The sequence below is a fragment of the Lagopus leucura genome, unplaced genomic scaffold (assembly GCF_019238085.1).
Source record: "Lagopus leucura isolate 7727_CA_CO unplaced genomic scaffold, USGS_WTPT01 Super-Scaffold_100036, whole genome shotgun sequence".
In the NCBI taxonomy this organism is placed as follows: Eukaryota; Metazoa; Chordata; class Aves; order Galliformes; family Phasianidae; genus Lagopus; species Lagopus leucura.
The window spans coordinates 4,341,784-4,361,317 of record NW_024962285.1 but is presented as its reverse complement, the minus strand read 5'-3'; the positions used below and the strand labels follow the sequence as shown (position 1 = coordinate 4,361,317).

At 54.1% G+C, this 19,534-nt stretch overlaps 1 protein-coding gene across 2 annotated transcripts; it reads right to left on the bottom strand.

Annotated features, from left to right (window-relative positions):
* Positions 1 to 537: 537 nt before the first annotated feature.
* Positions 538 to 19,247, bottom strand: B4GALT1 (beta-1,4-galactosyltransferase 1). Of its 2 annotated transcripts, XR_006181113.1 has the most exons (7): positions 18,945 to 19,247; positions 11,206 to 11,441; positions 6,048 to 6,235; positions 5,083 to 5,205; positions 3,938 to 4,042; positions 2,136 to 3,674; positions 538 to 1,948 (listed from the first exon to the last, which is right to left on the bottom strand). XR_006181113.1 is itself a non-coding variant. In XM_042882846.1 (6 exons), the coding sequence occupies exons 1-6, from the start codon at positions 19,234 to 19,236 to the stop codon at positions 3,539 to 3,541; spliced, it is 1,080 nt and encodes a 359-aa protein (XP_042738780.1). In that variant the 5' UTR covers positions 19,237 to 19,247; the 3' UTR covers positions 538 to 3,538. The 2 variants fall into 2 exon arrangements, 1 of the variants encoding a protein (XP_042738780.1); XM_042882846.1 differs by having other exon boundaries at positions 538 to 3,674.
* Between the last annotated feature and the right edge of the window lie 287 nt (positions 19,248 to 19,534).

Sequence of the window (19,534 nt, the reverse complement as noted above, 5' to 3'; positions counted from 1 at the left end):
GTCTGCGCTGGTGCCTCGCCATCCTTGGAGAGAAGAATTTCTTCTTAACATCTAACCTAATTTTCCCCTCCCTCAGTCTAAAACTGTTCCCCTTTGTCCTACCACTATCAGACTGTGTAAATATTCTCCCTCCTGTTCACGAGCTTCCTTTAAGCACTGGGAGCCACGCCATTCCCCTCGGGGCTTTGTCCAGGTGAGGACAAACCTCTTGCCTCCCGTTTCATCCAGCTTACCCCCTCAGCTTTGTGCTCTGACCAAACTCTGTAAAACAGCCCAGACCTGAGGAAGAATGCACAGTGTGTATTTCCAGCACCTGAGTTGTGTGGATGCAAGGGGAAAGTCTATGTTTTATGCTTGAAATGGGTTAAACACAGCTGTTTTGTTGGATTTGTTTGCCGTCCACTTCTTGCCTTTGCCACTGATGCAAAGGTGAGGCCTCACAGCAGCTTCCCCAATCCTGCCTCTCTCCTGAGCCCCCCCAGACAGCGAGAGCACCGGGAGAAGCCCCTTTCATCACAGTAATACTGCCAGACATTATAACTGAAAACACTTTATTTGACATCAGCAGTAAAATAGGAACATTGGACTATACATCCATTGGCATTTAAATGATAAAAATGCAAAAGCAAAACCATTTGCAAGAGACCTGCGAACAGTCTGGTACATAAGTAACACCCAGGGGAAAAGCTGCATGCTGGGACCCTCCCTCATCCCTGCAAGCAAACAGCAACACCAAGGAAACCCAGCATTGGTGCTTCCTCTGCAGCTATTTCTTGCAGGTGTCCACTGCTATGCACAGCACTGCTTTGAGTGTTGCTGCAGGAAGGGATGAACCACCCAGAACAGGTGGAAACTGAGTTCTGTGTAAACATGAGTGCTTGTAGAAAAGGCCCACAGGGACAGTTTCAGGGCCAGGCTGAACCAAAAGCATTTCACCAAAAGAAGGAGCACAGCTTATGCGGGGACAAGAGTTGGATACCACAGGCTGGTCCCCAGTGGTGAAACAAACAAGCAGCAGCCCCAGCTTTGGCATAGCATTTGTGTCGGAAAAGAAACAAGGCGGCAGTTTCCTGCTCCACCACTGCCTGCGTGCTGAAAACCATTTTCAGGTTTCCTGGTTTCCCAGTTCCCATTTGTCCCCTCTTTCAAGGCACATCTGTAGACAGCTTCAATTGCAACACCAGAAGCAAGCGCTCAGACCACCTGCAGGACACTGTGTGATTCCGGCATACAGCAAAACAACTCATTGCACTAACTTCTCCTAATCTCTAAATAAGCAGAGGAAAGACAAACAAGCGAAAACCAGCACAACTCTCCGATGCAGAAGGCGGGCACTTTGCAGTGTGCAGGCAGGTACTCCACACTCACAGCTTCCAGCCTTCTGGAGCACAAAGGCTCGCGGCTGAACCAAGGTGCTCTCTCAGAGTCCCTGGATTGCCAGTAGGTGCTCAGTGGGGTTTGGTGCCGAGCTGCCCTGTGGGCGCGGGGCCCAGCCTGCTCAGAAAATCAGAACAAAACCACCAGCCTTGCCTGCATTTCAGTTACTGGTGCAGTCTGCAGGGTTCTGCAAATGGGTATCTGGCCTGGCTTCTGCAACACATCCTACTCTTGCACCCCCTTGTATCTGCATGCACCAGAGCCTTGACTGGCCAAAAGTCAACACACTTTCAATGCACTCTGCAAGCCTGCTCTCATGCCACGCCAAGCGCGGCCAGTGCAGCAGGTGCGGCCAGCAACCATGTGTGAGTGCAGGGGGTGAGCACGTGTCCAAAGCGACTCTGGAAGGGCAGCTGGGTACCTTGCTGTGAGCGTGGTCTGTGCATCCTTGGAGCCACTGCTGGCTAGGAAGAGACATCGAGACAATAGAGCAAGGCACTGTCCCCTGGCCCTGCAGGATCCCACCCCTGTAGCGCAAGGATTCAGCAAAACCTTCAGGTCCTACATGGTCCTAAATCCCCAAAAAGGAAGAGGGAAAAAAAGTCAAAGGGAAAGAAAAAAGAAACAAAAGGAAACAAACAAAAAAAAAGGCAGTGCTGAAGATGATCCCCAATACATGTGTCCCTGATTTCAACAGCCTTCAGCACAGGCCAACCAAGTGCAAATTGCTGTGATCGGAGCTGGCGGGCAGAACTCACCAGAAGGAATTAGGATTTCTGCTTCGGCAGAGAGAGCTTTATGCCGCTTGAAGCAGCTCCGAGGCGTTGGTGCCCAAAGCTTTCCCAGGCCGTGGATGGGAGCAGAGACGCCCAGCAGAAGGCAGTGCCTGCAGCGCTGCTCCGTGCCTCTGCGTGGAACCCCGGCACAGCAAACCTCTCAGCAGGCTTCTGAGTAACGCAGCGCGGGCCCTGCCGGCACCTCCGCAGCCCGTGGGCAAGCAGCAGAGCACGTTCTCGTATGCGGTGACACAGAGCCTACCAGCCTGAAGATAAAGGAGGCCTGGAAGCGTATGCCATTATGCTGCACCCTGCTTTAATCTGGCATTAAATATACCACTTGCGATATACAAATTACTTTAAAAAGTTACCAAAAAGTTACAACGACAATAAAAGTAATACGTGAGTTCAAGTTTTACACATGACCTTGCAAGCAGAATGTTGTTCTTAAGAACCTTGAGACCATGTTTAAATAGCGTGGCAACTTCCTACCACTGGTAAAAGTGTCTGTAAATTTTAAGGCTATCAATTCCTTGTGCAATTAAACCCATCTTCTCTTTCTGGGAAAAACAAACAAACAAGCAAACTAAAATGACCAACCAACCAACCAACGAGATCCTGCTCTGCTCAGGCAAAGAAAATCACATGCAGCAGGCAGGTTATGGGGAGCCAGCAGGTGCTGCGGGTCCCCAAGAGCTGTCACGCATCTGTGCAGCCCCCAGCCCGTGCACAGAGCTCTCTGAGGGCACATTCTGCCTCAACTCACTCAGAAGTCTCTTCTGAGACCAAAAGAAATAGTGATATCCGCGGAATCCGCACTTGGTTATTCGTAATGCGGAGAAGAACCTTTTGCTTTGGTCACTATTAGGAAAAAAAGAAAAAAAATAAAAATACCCACGTAATTTTGTCTCTCTTAAAAAGCAATCTAATGAAATGAGTAAACTTGTACAATTTTAGCAGCGTTTTAGAGTCCTTCATAAAATAAAACCAAGGAATGAATTAAAAGGAATGTTTCCATCCACCCAATTTAAAAAGCCTATCGTGGGCAGTCACTGCTGCTGCACCACAGCTGCAGCTGGTGAACTGACGTGGCACCAGCAATGACTGAACACGGGGAGCACTCTGGCAGATCAGATTCAACATTTTCTGGCGAAAAGAAGTATTTACAACTGTTTTGTACAGCTTCCGAACTTATAAAACAATGGAGGTGAAGTTATAAAAACAACCAACGGGAAAAGCCGTCGTCCAGCCCGTCTGGAGAGGCTCTGGCATGCAGAGAGGCCTCCACGTTGTTCATCACAACCCTTACAGAACGCGGTGACACAAAGAATCCGCGAGCCCAGCATCCCAGGCGCCGTGCCGAGGTCTCTGCCGTGCCGGCAGTGTCAGCTGCTGGGCGCGCCGATGGCCACTGTGATCCTCGTGTACAGAGGGAACCTGTCAGTCCTCAGCACCTCGTAGGAGAGCGAGTTCAAGCCATCGGAGCTCATCGTCTCCCTGGTGTGAGCAATTCGGTCAAACCTGCGGAGGGGAAAAGCAAACAAAAGCCTTTCAGCGGCCGCCAGCTCCCGTTCTTTTTGCCCTCGGGCGTTCCCCGCTCCGGGGAGCAGCAGCGGGCGTCAGAGCGCGTTCCGTCAGCCCGCGGGCAGAGCCGCCGTGCTCTCCGCGCAGGAAAGCGAGGGCTGCTCCCCCAGCCGTGCTGCCAGCAACCTTTCGGGGCCGTTCACGGCACGCCTGGGAGCTTTGCACGGCGCGGGGACGGGGCTCGGGAAGCGGACACGCACCTCTCCGGGTTGGGCTCGTTCTTCCGATCACGAGAGTGGCGAATCATTCTGCATTTCCCAATGACGGCATCCGGCCGAGATATGCCCATGCCTTTGAACACCAGCCTGCCAAAAGCAAGTCTGTTAAGTGACAGGGGGCAGAGAAGGGCTGTTCCAGCACCGCCACTGCCTGCTTTTCTCTGCTGCCGAGGGCTGTGTGTTTGCAGCTTTGCATCGGGAATGCAGACCTGCCAGCACCAGGCACCTGCTAAGCCACCCCACCCCAGGCAGCTCCGCCAGCATCGGTGCCGACCTTGCCCCATGCTTTAGGCTGGAATCTGAATGGGAGGCATCCAGTTTTTAACTGTCTGGATGGCAGCCAGCCGAGCATGCATCTTTCAAGACGTGGAAGCTGAAGTGCTGCGCTGGTAGAAAGCAAACTGAGTGGTGGTGAAACCACATGGGGAGGGAGCAGCCCATCAAACTGGTGTGCTCTCTACAGGGCACGTGCACATCATGGATGCCAGTGCTGGGAACGTGCTTGACTTCTTCCTTTCTGTATCTCCCTCTGTGTGTTTCTGTATAGGTCTTCCCACCCCTAGAAAGCCAAGTGCCTCAAAAGACAAGATACCACCTTCCTTGGTTTACTAGACAGCTGCAGGTCCCCAGCACTTCTGTTTAAGGAAGCTCTCCCTCAAGGTCAGGAGGGTTTGGAAAGCCCACAGAAAGGACCACGCAGGGTGTATCTCATAGTCCAAAGCTTCTCAAATCTGAGTTCCCATGATTATATCTCAAAGTGATTGCCCCATCATCCTGGGAACAAAGATAGCAACCCCACAGACATCCCCTGCCTTCACCTTCAGGCGGAACCGGGCCCCTGTACTAAGACATCCCACTTCATCTGCCATCCCAGGCGTTGCTCAGCCTTCCTCCCGATGGGAAGCAAAGGCTTCCAGCATTGGTTAGAGCTCCTTAAAACCTGACAGATGAATCCCTCCAGGGCACAAAGAGCCGCGCTGGCACTGCCAGGCTGCCACCTGCAGAGCCTTGGGATGGGTTCTGTGGCTGATGATCTTCTCCTCCCACTCCCACCATGCACTCCAAGCTCCCCTGAAGGCAGGTCCTGAGGGGTGGAGGTGCTCCAGCTGCAAGGTGGGCACCTTTACCTGTTGTAAATGTCATCGTCTTCGCCGCCCCAGCCCCAGTAATTGTTTGGGAACCCATTGATCTTTGTGAACTGTTCTTTGCTCAAGGCAGACACGCCTCCAAAATACTGATTGTAGGGTAACCTGGAATTAAGGAGAACACACCATTAGGGGTAGCAGTGACCTCTGCTCCAGCCCATGGTCCAGCCACCAACCCACCAGTGAGACCCACTGGGACCCAGATCTCGTCTGCTTCAGCAAGCAGACGTCCTGGGGCCCTTCTGCTCCAAGCTGCACCTGGCTGCAAGGAGAAAGCACAGGACTGCTGACAATCTTGCACTGGGCGGGGTGTGGGTCTGGGCAGAGATGGGCTGGCCATGTGGGGCCAAACCCAATGCTCACTTAATAGATGAGTTTTTACACTCCCACGTGGAGATCTGGCATGGAAAAAAAGAAAGGAAAGAAAAGCCACAGCTGTGTTGACAGCAGCCTGAGGAACACATGTGCTGGCAGGCACTCAAGTTTGGTTCTGCCCCCAGACACCAAGGCAGGTCCCTCTGTGGTCTGAAATGGAACAGCCAAAAATACTTCGTTTTGCTCTCAAAATACACCTGACAGCCTTTTCTAGCATCATGCATGGCCCTCACTGTATGAGAATGCCTCGCTTTCCAGGCTGGGCAGAAACAAGAGCCATCTGACACTCTGAAACACAAGAAGGGACGTGGGCAGCTGCAGGACGCCGGTCTCCCCGTTCCTCCCAGCCCTGTGTCTGCCTGTTCAGCCACTGTGCGTGGCAGCAGGTGGTTCTGCTTCACTCCCTGCTCCAAGCCACCCACTCCCAGCAGCGACACGTGTGCCACAGCAGAATTTTCCAGAGATGTTTTCCCAGGCTTTCACTGGTAGGCAGGGATGTGCATTGCTGCACCCAGCCTACAATGATCATGGCAGCGTTAGGAAGGAAATGCCCCCCCCAAAAGGCATCTCACCTAAATCCGAATTTATCCATGGAGACAGAAAGGTGCCTTGGTTGGCTGTAGCACTTGTAGGTGTTCCTGTCATCCATTGGGATCAGGTCTACATCGCTAAACACAAAGCACTCATAGTCATACTCCTTCAAAGCCTCCATGAATCCTATATTCAGCAGTTTAGCACGGTTAAATTCTTCATCTCCATCCTGGTTTAAAACAAATAAACACTGAATTAAGTAGTGGAAAACACCAGTCTCCTACCTGTCGTGGGGTTCACAGGCCCTTGGCATTGCTGGGAGGTGGCACTGATCTGGTTGCAGCTGTAGAGCAGCCACAGGGTCAGAGAAGTGGGCCCAGTGCTCTGCACAGAGGCATTTTGCAGCGCTTGCAGTGCTACACAGACGCAGCCAGCAAGTCACTGGGGTGCTCTCAGGTCCAGCAGTGGGGCCGTGCCCACGTGCACAGGGACAGTGGAGGGCCAGGATGGTTTGTCACCCAGCACAAGCCCTGACAGCAGCACCGAGCCCAAGCCCTGTGCAAGGAGCAGCACGAGGCATGCTGAAAGAGACGGGAACTTTTTGCCAAAACCCAAACTGCCAGCCCTCCCTGCTCTACCACATCCAACCTCCCCCTCTCCACAGCTTCAAGCAATGTCAAGCAAAGGACTGCCTGCCATGCCTGGCTCCAGCAGCATGTGCATGCATGCATGAGAGTGTGCAAATCAGCTCCCCGCCCTTCTACAGGTCTGGTGTGGGACACAAATCAAGGACAGATAAAAATAAGACAGCAGCCTCAAGCATCACATTTACTTCCTCTCTTGAATGGCTCTGCTTGGTTAATAAATAATCTGTTTGGAAACTGATTAATCCAAACTGGTTAATGGCTCTGCAGCCTGAAAGCCAAAAATTTAACCATAAAACAGTTACAAGTATCTTTCACATGAAGGATTTACCATGCTAGCGTCAAACCACAGCTTTCAAAAGCTTTCATTGTCCGCCTGGGGCCTAAATGACTTCACAGGGAGGAGTGAACTTCAGCGGGGGAGGATCTGAGCCAGTTCTCAGCACCCTCACCTGAAATAAAAGGGCTCGTGCCTTTACCGAGGTGGTGGGAAGCTGATCACCATCATGCATAAGCAACATCTGTGAAAACTTGAGCACAGGAGGCAAAGGAAAGCTGAACAAAGGGGATGGGGAGAGGGAGCGGCTACAGCTGTGGGAACAGAGGTTTGGTCTGCGGGCAAAGGGGCTGCAGAGCCCACGCACAGCCTGCCCTGCAGCTGGGGCTCACAGCTGGCACAGCCAGGGTAGCCAGGAGCACTGACCCAGTGACAGGGAACACTTTGGGCCACGCCAGAACCTGGGCCTCAGACGCAATGCTCAGGGGCTCTCCTGCACCAGGAGCTGAGCTTGCTCATTTCGTCTTTGGCTGCTCTTCTCATCACACCACTTCAAGGCAAAGAGAGTGCTCCAAGTTGGTTTTATGATCAGCAGAGGCTCAGCCTTATTTAACCCTGCCTCCAGGTGGCCTCTAACTCACCCATGGGATACACAGGGATTAATAATTCTACCAGAAGCTGCACTTTCACATCTCTTGACACCACACAAGGGGTTTTGCTTTCTGGAGAAAGCCGTTTCGTAACCAAGACAATTCAGAAGCATCAGCATCTCTGCAGTCTGTGGGATTCAAATCTCTCCAAACTCCGAGCGGTTTTGCAGGCTTCCGACTCCGACTGACTCCCAGCTTTGTGACAGGAGACCTTTCTAGGCAGCTGCCCCATGCAGGTGGTGCAGGACATGGCACCACTGGTGACAGAAGAGCAGGTGAAGCAGAACAGAAGCAACATCCATCCCTGGCCTTGCTTGGCAGCTCCACGTACCATAGGTGCTCCTGCTCTCTGCCACATGGGAGGGGACCTGTTTGGACACCCTTTGGCCAAGAAGCATTGCCCTGAAGAACCGTGCAGCAGACGGAGGACTGCTGCTCCAACACTGCAGACAGCTCCAAGCATAGCCCCCGCTATTTATTGCTTATTTCCTGGGCTTTCAACAAGAAAAGATGCAGTGCAAGCATGTTTCTGCTGACTAGTTTTTCCTGGACAAATTTCTCCTTGTGATTTCCCTCCTCAGAACTCAACCCACATCAGAAGCCATCGCTTGTGCCCAGCACCAGTGGCTTTACTCCCTGCGTCTCTGCCAGTACATACAAACTTGTCCTCAGTCACTGATCCATGAGATCCTTGAGGCTAGCTGCCTCAACCTCACAGACCAGCACTGGCTGCTGCTCACACACGCAGAGGATCAGCCCTGGGAGAACAGCAGCCAGCTTACTTACTCCCATCGCTCACCTTTGCTGGACCCGGTCTGCTCAGCCAAACTCACCTAAGGACACTGCTGCCTTGTTTCAGTATCAGTCACATCAGTGTACAGAACTGCCACTTGTGCTAACAGGCTTCCAAACCAGCGAGGTGCCATCTGAATGGTAGATTCACCCCAGTTTCATCCTGGTTTGTGCTCTGAGGTAGGAGACAGCTCTGTGATACCTGCTGCAGTTACAAAGCAGGGTGGAGGACCTGGGGATGCACCTCCTTCATCGTAATTCTGATGAACCTGATGAGTCTAAGGCAGGTGATGGCAAGGATGTGTTTTTGGTAGGCTATGAGGGAGCCATCACCCCCCTCAGGAGGCTGTCAGCCAAGTCAGGGATCCTCCAAGCCCATCTGATCCACACACATGCGATGCCCACATGGGCATCCACGCACCAGTCTTGTTTGAGCGGGTGGAAATAGATTTCCAGGGCCACAGGAAAGTGCCGAGAAAACCCTTGCTGCTTCTCTGTTGGGGTTTTCTGAAGTGCTGTGCACTCTTCCCACAGCAGCATGATCCATCTCTGCCCTGCGCAGGAAAGGCAGACTCCTGCACCCCTATACCAGGCACAAGAAGAGAACAGCTGCAGGAAAACCTGACGAGGGCTGGGCAGGAGCCGAGCACTGCTCCCTCTGTGCTCCACACCTGGGGAGATCTGGTGCAGCCTGCAAAATGACATGAATGAGCACAAAGCCCCCCCACGCACAGACACACGCACACCTTCACACACACATCCTCTCTGGAAAACTGCTAAGAAGGACACTACAGGTAAGGCCAGTGCAAAGTGGTTGGATAACTGGAGCTTGTGTCAGGTTTGGGTTATGCAGCAGTTGCACAATAACACATTTTCCACTGGCTCCTGTTACACACTGGGCATCTCAGAAACATTGCTCTGGCTTCAGCCAAACCCTACTCTGAGACATTCAGGCACACGGGGCCACTGTGGCAGAGACACAACGGGCTCAGAACAGAAACGCATTGCTCCGAAAGGAAGAAGTTTGACATTACCAGTGCAGCAGTAGCAGGGCTCAAGCGCTCCTCTTTCTTTTTATGAGATGCAGAGGACAGAAGAGCACGTAGGCAGCGTGTAAGAATCAGATCACACAGTAATTCTCCTTGCTTCAGTGATTGCTTTGCTATAGACAGGATTAACAAGTAAAGGTAATATTTCCCCACTAGAAGGAAAAAAAAAAAAAAAAACACAAAGGAGGGCAGATGCAAAGGGAAGGACAGACAAGAAAAAGAGAAAAGCAATTGTCAAGACAGCAGAGAAATAAGACTCTTTTCCTACCGTAATTCTGGCAGAACTAACTCATTTTCTGCAAATCATTCCATGTTCCCGCTCACCCTTGAGACACATATCCAGCACTTTTACTACTTCTGATTCTGCTGCCTCTCCCAAACATGAATGACTTTTCAGAGGCACGCAGAAGGAGTGTGTTTACTTTGCAAATCCAGCAGCCTTGCTTGCTAACCTGCATCTGACCACAGATGCGTCCAGAACTCACACATCCAGTGTGCTAAAAGTTGCTCCCACTCCAGCTTTGCCCAAGGGATGCATTTGAAAAGAACATTTGCTTAAACCCACTCTGCAAAGGTTTGCTTCAGAGAGCGCCAACGGCCCCGCAGGCGCAGCATCAGATGAGCCATAGGGCAGGGCAGTGCAAGCCCCGTGACACCAGCGCAGCGCAGCGGGATCCAGTTGCTTTCTGAGCTCTCCAAGCCCCAGAGATGCCACCAGCTCCCTTTGAGCAGCTGGCCCCGGGCTGCCAGCATCTCCTCCTGGTGTTCCAGGGAAGCTGCTGGCAAGCTCTGGTTCACTGAGATGGCCACTGCAGGGTCTGCCATCCCAGCACATCCTCACGGCCGAGCAGCACCGTGCCCCGGGCAGACCTGCCAGATCAGGGGGATTGGGATGGCCAATGCACCCAGACACATTGGCTGATCCAAAAACTGCAGGAGGTACGTGTAAAGGAGGCATGTTACTTCTCTGTGCTGTGAAATGGGCTCAAATAGGGCAGAAGAACCTGCTGGAGAGAGCAGCGGTGCTGGGAGCTGCCCACCCCACGGGCTCTGCAGATCAACAGAGCCGTGCTGCCCTGCCGCACCACAGCCTACACAACTGCCCGCATGTCCTCAGCTTTCCAACACCCAGTTATCTAACCACCACTGTGGTATTAACTAGGACTGAAGTGCTCTGGAGTGAAACGTACCCTTTTTTCTCTTTAAGAAAGGTCTACGACTCCCAGATATTAAAAGGAAAAGAAAAAAAAAGAGAACAAAAAGCCGAAACCCAGAACTCCAGCGATTGTTCCTTTTCTGCTGTTTCCCCCCAGACGACCACTTACCTGCTGCACCGCAGCTCCCTTCTTTTGTCCATCCTGACACTCTGTGTGCTATTACTAATGTGAGCAAAAGCTGCTCAAAGGACTGAGCGAAATCCTACACCTTTGCACCATTCCCAGGATTAGGTATTAATGCTACCTTAAAGATCTCTGCATGCAATTCCTGAGGCAGATGTCAGAGAGGAACACTTCATTTGGGTTGTGCAACTAGGAATTCTTTTCCTCCTGAACAATTAGAACCTCTTCAGGGTAAGCCAGGCTGCATGGGAGCAAAACATCCCACGTTTTCCATCAAAACCATCAAAGAAACATTGCTCCCATTCCATTTGTTGTGCTTCAGCTTCGTTTTTACAGCATCTCTATCCCTGCCCACCAGCCCACTGACACTCAGGAGAGAGCAGCCACTCCTCTGTTCCAGGGGGCACTGCCATAAGTGTTAAAAGCCTCCCGTGCTCAGCATCTTACCTGGTTGATGACATACACTCCATAGTCTAGCTGCTGCCTTTGAAGAATCGGGTGCATATAGTAGAGCCAGTACTTCAGATGCTCCTCTCGGTTTCGGAACGGGATGATGATTGCTACTTTCTGCAGAGCCCTGCAGTGCTTTGGAGCAAAACGACCTCCTTCCCTGACCTCAGGGTTTGTGCTCGCCACCTCCTCCAGGTTCACAGGCTGGGAGAACTCCACGCGCAGCGGTCCAACTGGAAGGAAGGCACAGCACAAAGCCAGTTAGCACAACCTGACGGCCACACACCAGTTATTTCTCTGGGCACGCATTCTTAGTGTGCAGGCATTCGTTATTACTTTTAAACACGTGTTTGGATCCAAAGGAAATCCCACTGATGCGTGGAGGTGTGAAGCTGGGGCCCACTGCATCCAAAGCAACCACACGTCAGCACTCAGGGCAAGCCTGCAAATGCTCAGTCCTGTGGTGCCAGACCCCAATGGACCCACGGAGCTTGGTGGGTCCCAAAAACCCTCCTGTCTGCACTGCAGCCACACAGCCATGCTCTCTCCAGCAGTATCCTGGGGGGCGGATGGGGGAGTGCTGCCCTCACATCATGCAGTGCAAGAACCAGGCACTTGGGATACAGCCCTGCTCTCCTGCCGACAGAGCAGATCACGCTGAAGCTGGCCACGTGCACAGCAAACAAAACCCCCTTTTGTTGTTTTTTCCTTACAGAAACTTTCAGTGTTCTGCCACTGTGCCCATTACTTATGCCTTGTTAAAAATAAAATTTAAAATGTACCCTAATTTGCATGCAGGTTGGCAGTTCCCACACTCAGTTTCAACAGTGGCAGTTTTGAAACTGCCAGATCAACCTGTGCCAAAGCCAGCGTGTGCAACTGAGAACCACTTGCAGCACACACACAGCAGCTCCTGGGATGCCCGATCTCCCACAGCGGTGGAGAAACTCCAGGTCCAACACGCAACTCCAGTAGCCCCACAACACACCACTCTCCACAAAAAGGTAATTTATCACTGGTGACCCCCAACGGTGACCCTGTGGCAGTGGGAGACACAGCGTTGGGAGGAATCTGGGCAGGAGGGACGGCGGGTTACAAGGCATCACAGCCCTCCGTGCCTCCTGCAGAACAGCGATGGCCCCAACAGCAGCAGCATGCTCCCCAGCCAAGCACACAGCAGCTGTGCCTGGGGCGGGTGCAGCAGGGGGACAAATGCTGCACGGCTTGGCTGAGTGGTACCGGATCTCCCCCTGGCTCACCTGGAGCAGGAGAGCCTTTCCTCACCTCATCCAACTGGCTGCAGAAAGGAAAGGATGGGCAACAAAACGCAGTCATGACGAGCACTAGATGCAGAAGATAGAATTAGCGGGCTTGGAGGCTGGAAAAGAGGCTGATGAGAAATTACCTGTAGCACTCCCTTCCTCATCTCAATGAAATCAGCTTTAAATATATGTTCCAGTCAGCACTGCCCCAATAACCAAGGCAGCGAGCGCTCCTCAACTACACTTTTTGCTGCTCTAGCAGTGAGGCAGCTGCTTCTAAAGTCAGTGGGATGCAAAGCACCCGGCCAATACACTTCACTGGTGTCAGCAGGAACAGCAAAATATGAAAGTCTGGGTGAGTTATCTTCAAATACAGAATGGCTGTAACAAACAGGCCTGCAACTCACAAAGCCACACACTGACAAAGAGCAGCAGCAAAATGCTACCCACACAAACTGATGCTGTCCACTCCTTATCTATTGGGACAAGCATTAAACTAAAGGTGCACATACCCTGCACCTCCAGCAGTGAGCAGAGCCCTGCTCCAGTCTCGTTTCAAACCATTTTGGCTGCACTTTGGCCACCTGGGCAGTGAGTGTCCCTGAGGCCAGCGTTGCCCAACGACTCTGACCCAGGGCAAGAACCATGCCAGGAAAACACGCAAAGTTTGTTGTGGCTGCTGTCCCATCAGCTAATGCTGCACCTGTGTGTGCTCACCGTGTCGACTTTCCAGCCTGCTTCTCTTCCTTCAGACTCTTCTGCTTCACTTCCAGATGCCTTCCTGACAATGGAGTTGCTGCTGTGAGTTGAGTCTCAGTCAAAGGCACACGTGTGACAGAGCAGTGTGGACATGCAATCCCAGCAACACGTGTAGCTCAGGGCTTGTAGGTGGGCATCTCTGGGATTCACAGTTGCACCGCTCCATCACAGCACCTTCATTTCCACCCAGCCTTGCTGCACATTTTTAGCTAAAGAACACCTAGAAAACTTGAATAAGCAACTGCCAGAAGTTGGCAGAAGATCCAAAAGCACCACCTACCTACCATCCAAACAGCTCAGCAATTGCTAAAGGAGGGTTTAAGAAGCCATGGTTGGGCAAGAGAGGGAGATAAAAAAAAAGCAACAAAACAAGAAATCAGCTATGCCATCATCCCGTCCCTCCCTCACTTCCCTCCGCCCCAGTGTCTCTCACTGAAACATTTCTGCTCAGCTTCAGACAAAAGGTGCACAGGAAAAGCCCTGCGCAGGCACAGACAGCAGAGGAGCCAGTGTGGTTCTTACAAACAGGAAACAGGTTTTCAAATGAAGCAAAAGGTGAGGCTTGCAAAAAGCTGCAGGGAACAAAGCGGTCAAGTGCACCTCAGCAACGCAATGTATCCTCCATATTCCCCACCACTACATGGCCACGTTTGCCACAACAACCAAAACTGCAGCTGTAGAGGCTGCCCGTACAACTCCTCAGCAGTGCTCGCCCTGCTAACCCACGGGGCTGCCACAGGACCCTTGCACAGGAGCCTTGCACAAGACCACGACCTGCTCAACTTAATGCTGTCATCAGTCTAACAGCTGTCCTGACCTCTCTCCCTGGGACACAAATGCCAGAAACGTGAGGGAAACTGGAGCAGCAACACCCTGCAGAGTTGCCCCGGTGCCTGCAGGAAGGGGGAACCCCAAAGGTCTCAGGATGCAGCAGAGTGGGCACGGTGTCAGCGGCCCTGCAGTCTGGAGATAGTGCTGAACGGCTCCTCTGGATAAACCAGCAAAGCTCACCCACGTGGCTCAGGGTGGGCACAGATCTCAGATGCTTAGTTCAGAGGGAGTGGAAACAAAAGTTCCCAGTGGGAAGGCTTGAAACGTGCTGCACACAGTGGGTGGGCGAGAAGGATTCTGTCACCCCGGCAGAAAGCAACGCGCTCTGCTGCTGCCGAGACACGTGCACGCATGTGCTGCCAGGGCAGGCGAGCCTGTGCAGGAGGAAGGCTGGAAAAAGGAAGCAGCACTCGCACAGAGAAACAAAAAAGCCTCTTTGCAAGGCCTGAACAGAAAAGGGAAGAGCTGCTGACCACGCCAACCCATTTCTTGCTGGGAAAAACAAAATGAGCCCCACCCCAGAAAGCTGGGCCAAGCCTTAGCTACAGGCGGGGGAGCAGAAGACACTGCAGACCCCAGACCCACAGGGCAGGCGTTGGCTGTGTCCCACAGCACAGGGGAGCAGGCCACGGATGGGTGTAAGCTCGCTCCTTCCACCAAGGGCAGCATCAAATCTGTCTGCAGGTATGCTGGGGGGGAAAAAATGAGAACAGCTTCCCATCCCGCAGGATTTGCTTCCTTCGGCCAGCCTCTTCTCGCAGAGCATCCCCTCGCAGAAGTCAGCTCTGCCAGTGTAAGGCCTGAGCCTGGAAGCTCAGCACATGCCCTCACCCATCCACCCCATGGGCCCCAGGAGGAAATGGGCTGAAAAATACAAGGGATTGCCACACACGTTGGCGGCAGCTGGTGTGCGCAACAGCGAGTTTATAGGATCAACCCTGCAACAGTTATTCAGAGCAAAAGTTACAAACCCAGCAACAAATGACACCTACTCCGATACAAGGTCTCGCACTGACGTACAATGTCTTTGAATAACAGAAAATATTGTCTTTTCCACCAGTAAGTACTGGGGGAGAGAAGCAAAGCCCTGGGAGATGGCCACAGCCCAGCACTCGCTCTGCGCAGTGGCTGTGCACCCCTCCCCCTGAGCAGGGCAGCCTGCACGCGATCAGCCTCACTCGCACTGGCACTCGCTGCGGGCTGCCACTGCAAAATTAAATTCCAGGCCCTTGAACTGAAAACTCTAAACAAACAAGCAGAGAGACTTCCCTGGCTGCTTCAATCAGAAAAAAAAGCCAATCTGCCTCTGCCAGGAAAACCCCACCCTGATGCAAGACGCATGAGCAGACAGACGAGACCTCCCCGACAGACGGAGCCAGCAGCAGCTCCTGCCCCGACCCTGTAGCCCTGTCCCGTGCCCTCCAGCCTGGCTGCAGCTGGAGCTCCAAGGAGGGAGGCAGGCTGGCTGGCAGGGCAAGGTGAGACGAGAGGAGCAGAAAGCTGCAGGGCCTGGGGCTGCCCGAGCTCTGGAGAACAAGCACTGCTGGGAGGCAGCTGGAAAAGTTGCTGCAGCTCCATTGGCCACGTCTCACTGCACTGAGGAGGAGGTGGCTACGGGGAGGGCCATAAAGCCCCTCCACCTCACAAAGCCAGGCCTCGGAGCACCAGGCTGGGCCAGGAACTGAGGGCTCAGGCAAGCTTGCATCCTAACGCAGCTTGGGAAGCTGCAAGTCTTTGCATCTTTCCAAGCATAACTTGGCCCAGTTTCCAAGAAAACTTACTCTTGCCCCAGATCTGTGCTGGCAGGGAAATGAGCACGTTACAAAACACGGGATGCACAAAATGGAAAGCCTCCTCATCTTGCCTGCGCACCCCAGTTGCTGTGCCACGTCCCCAGAATGAGGACGACCACCCTTCCAAGACCTTTCCAGCCTAAGAAATAATCCAAACCATTCCCCAAAGCAATGCCAGGCTAGGGACATCCAACTGCTCCGTGCCAGCAGAGAGGCACAGCCCTGCTCCACACGGAGCTCCCCTGGCTGCCTCTGATGCCCCAGCTGGTGGGAGCCAGGCCTCAGTGCACGCCGGATGGAGCCCAGCCAGGCCTGCTGCGTGCCAACTGGCACTGCCACCACCTGGAGACGCAGAATATCCACCCACAGGCTTCCACACTCAGCTGTGGAAGAGGATCTGCTGGCGTCCTCTATCTGCATCACCCACAGACACAGACACAGCAGGCTGTGCTGCAATCCGGCTGCTCCCAGGGCCAGCAGCTGCTCCCACGCTCCTTCCCCCTGGCCACGCTGCTCACAGAGGTGCCCTGCTGATGGTGGGAAGCACCCTTTTTGCCCAGAATGGTGACTGCTGGGAGAAACAGCTGGAATTTTTGTCTCTCTGTTGTCAATATTGCATAATTACTTCAGTGTGGTGCTGCCATGTCTTCTAAACTTGTATCTGGGGCAGAAAGCCATACAGCAAGACATAGCTCTGTGGCACGGCACGCTCGGGGCTCCTGGGTTGTCTTTGCTCCCAGGGCTGCAAGTGACACCTCTTTGCCTGCCACCCCTCCGCCAACCACACCTGGTATCTAACTGCGGTCAGAAAGGGCCCAGGTGACAGCTGTGGGCAAAAACAGCTCCATAAACAACACATGCTCTGGGCCAAGCAGGACTTGAAAATGACATCCCTGAGACACCAAGAGGCCCGTCTGTGAGAGTCTGCTCTGCAGGCATCTGGCACCAAAAGATAAGCAAGCGCTGCTTTTGGATGAGCTCTTCTGCAAGGTGATGCTGCTGCCAAAGCAGCTGGCCCCTTCCTCCCTCCATCCTACATGACAACAGCACCAGCACCGAAACAAAGGCCTGGAGGCAAAGCAAGAAATCATTTAACTTCTTTGAAGGCATGTCAGCCCACACAGACTAGTCCTACTGAACAGCATTTATATTCTTCTTGAAATAATGTTATTCTGGATAAAGAACACTGATAAAGAACACACCAGTTTGGGGAATGATCACCTCCAGAACAAAGATGGGCTTCCTTTCGCCTTTCAGGCTTCTCACAGGCAGCTCTCAGCTGCAGCATAAATCCAGAACACTTTGGGAACATCTAATCCAAAACTTACCGCATTACTTTCCCAGCCCTGGTCTATGCTTTCAAGTTACAAGTAATGGGAAGTGAACCATAAAGGCATATTAAATTCACAGGATCTCTCAGAGATTACACTTCATTCAGGTCATGCGTTTGCCCAGTAGCCAGACAGCAGGGACGCTGGGTTCTCACCCTGAGCATCACCAGAGAGAAGCAGCCAGGCTGCTGGCAGCAGTGTGTCTCTGGCTGCTCAGGAAGGCCGAGCAGCTCGGTCACACTTACCCTGCATGATTCATCACATGTCATCCAGTGAGGGAGGGAAGAGAAAGAAGAGGAAATCCAAGAAGGAGGTGCTGGAAGAACGAGGCCACAGAGCTCCAGCTCACGTCAGAGCAGCGCCCTATGGCTTTGGGAAGGTGGGGATGCCAAGAAGATGAGAAATGCCTGTGGACAGGACACCATTACAGTGCCATGCTGATCACAGAGACATGAGCAGATCATCAGAACACAGAACTCTGACCAATATGAGGCACAGCAGGCCGTTTTACAAATGTGATTTGCTGCCAGAATCAGAACCTGAACGAAGCAATCATACATGCAGTACTGCAGAGCAGTCAGGTTCCTCAATAACACGCTGGCTGCAGACCTGAGAACCACATGGGTGTCACACCTACACCTGAGCACACCTCTGGAACTGGGGCTGCTGGAAACCATTGGATCCTGCACCACAAGGACCCTACAGCTCTGAACAACTGCAACCACCGCCCACAGCCTTACCGGGCCTCTTGTATGGTGCATGTGTTGCACTGAAAGGAACACAGAGGTGGTGTAGAATCAAGGAATCATTCTATCGCTGAGGTTGGGAAAGAAGACCATCAAGTGTAACCACTGACCCATCAGCCCCATGCCCACTAATTAGGTCCCTCACAGCCACGCCTCCACATTTCTGGAACAGGTCTGGGAACAGTGACCCTGTGCATTCAGCTGACCATCCGGACACTGATCCGACAATGCTCTGAGTCCTGGGGACGGCAACTCTCCCAGCTTCCAGCACTTCAGAGTGGCCGGGAGGACCATGGCGAGCGAAGATCGCTCAGAGCAAATCGCTTCAAAGGGGCAGCACACCCCCGTGTGCGGCCCGACTGCACGGCCACTCTCAGCACAAAGCGATTGAAGGGGAAAAGTGAAAGACACGAATCAAAATCAGCAGGAAAAAAAGAAACAAAAACCAACAACAACACAGTCCCTTTTAACGACCTCAAAACCGCCTTCTCGAAACAACCCCGTCATTTGCTATTCAGATGCTTTGATGCAGCTGACCAGCGAGCACCGAGTGAAACTCCGAATTTCGGCGACGGTTTCGCTAACAGAAAACCACAGGGAACTTCTCGAAAGTCTCTTCTACCCGCTGCGATCCCATAAGCGCGCGGCGGGGCGCGGTGCTGCCCACCCTCCATGTGCAGAGGCACAACCGGCGGGACGCCACGTATCGGAACGCCGCACCGCGGGTCCCACTGTGCGGGGAGCGCCGCTCGGACCCCGCCCCGCGCGCAGCCCCTCCGCTCCCTCCTAGAAGCGAGCGCTGCTCGCGGCGGAGCCTCGGGGAAAGCGGAGGATGCTCGACGCAGCCGCGGCGCAGTACCCGGAGGGGGTCGGGCGCAGGAAGCCGCGCCGCGCCCCGGGCAGCCCCCACCCGTCCGCCCGCCCGGCGCGCTCCCGAGCCGTCGGGGCCCCGTCGTCGAGAGGCTCCGGGGCTACGCTGTCACGGCCCGCGGAGGGGCGGGGGGCGGCACTCACCGAGCAGCGGGGACGGGTCGGGGCACGGCCCCGGCGCCGCCGAGTCCGGGCGGGTGTCGGAATGCGCCGAGACGGGCCGGGGCCGGGCGGCGAGCTGCGGCGGACGGGACGGCGGCAGCGAGAGGTTGGCGGGCGGCGGGCGGCGCGGCGGCGGCTCGGGACTGCGCGGCGGCGCCAGGGAGCTGCCTGCCAGGTAGTAAAGCAGCGTGGCCGAGAGGTGCAGCGCGCAGAAGGCAACGAGGAGGCGGCAGGCCCGCTGCAGCGAGGTGCCGGGCAGCGCCGACTCCTTCATGCCGCCGCGCTGACGGGGACCGCCGCGCGCCCCGCGCCGCCGCCGGGGACGGGATGGAGTCGGGGCGGGTGCGGCGGTGGCTCCGCCCGCTGGGGGCGGCCCCGGGCCCCGCGCCCCGCCCGCAGTCTCTGCCTCCGCGCATCCCCGCGACCCGCGGGGGGCGGTGTTGGCCGGCGGGAGCCGATCCGCGCCGTGGTCCCGCTGCCCCCGGCCCCGCGTGTCTTCTCCCGGGTAACAGCGGTGGCTCTAAGGGGAGAGGGCTCAGGTTGCAGCGGGGACGTTCAGGTTGGATGTCGGG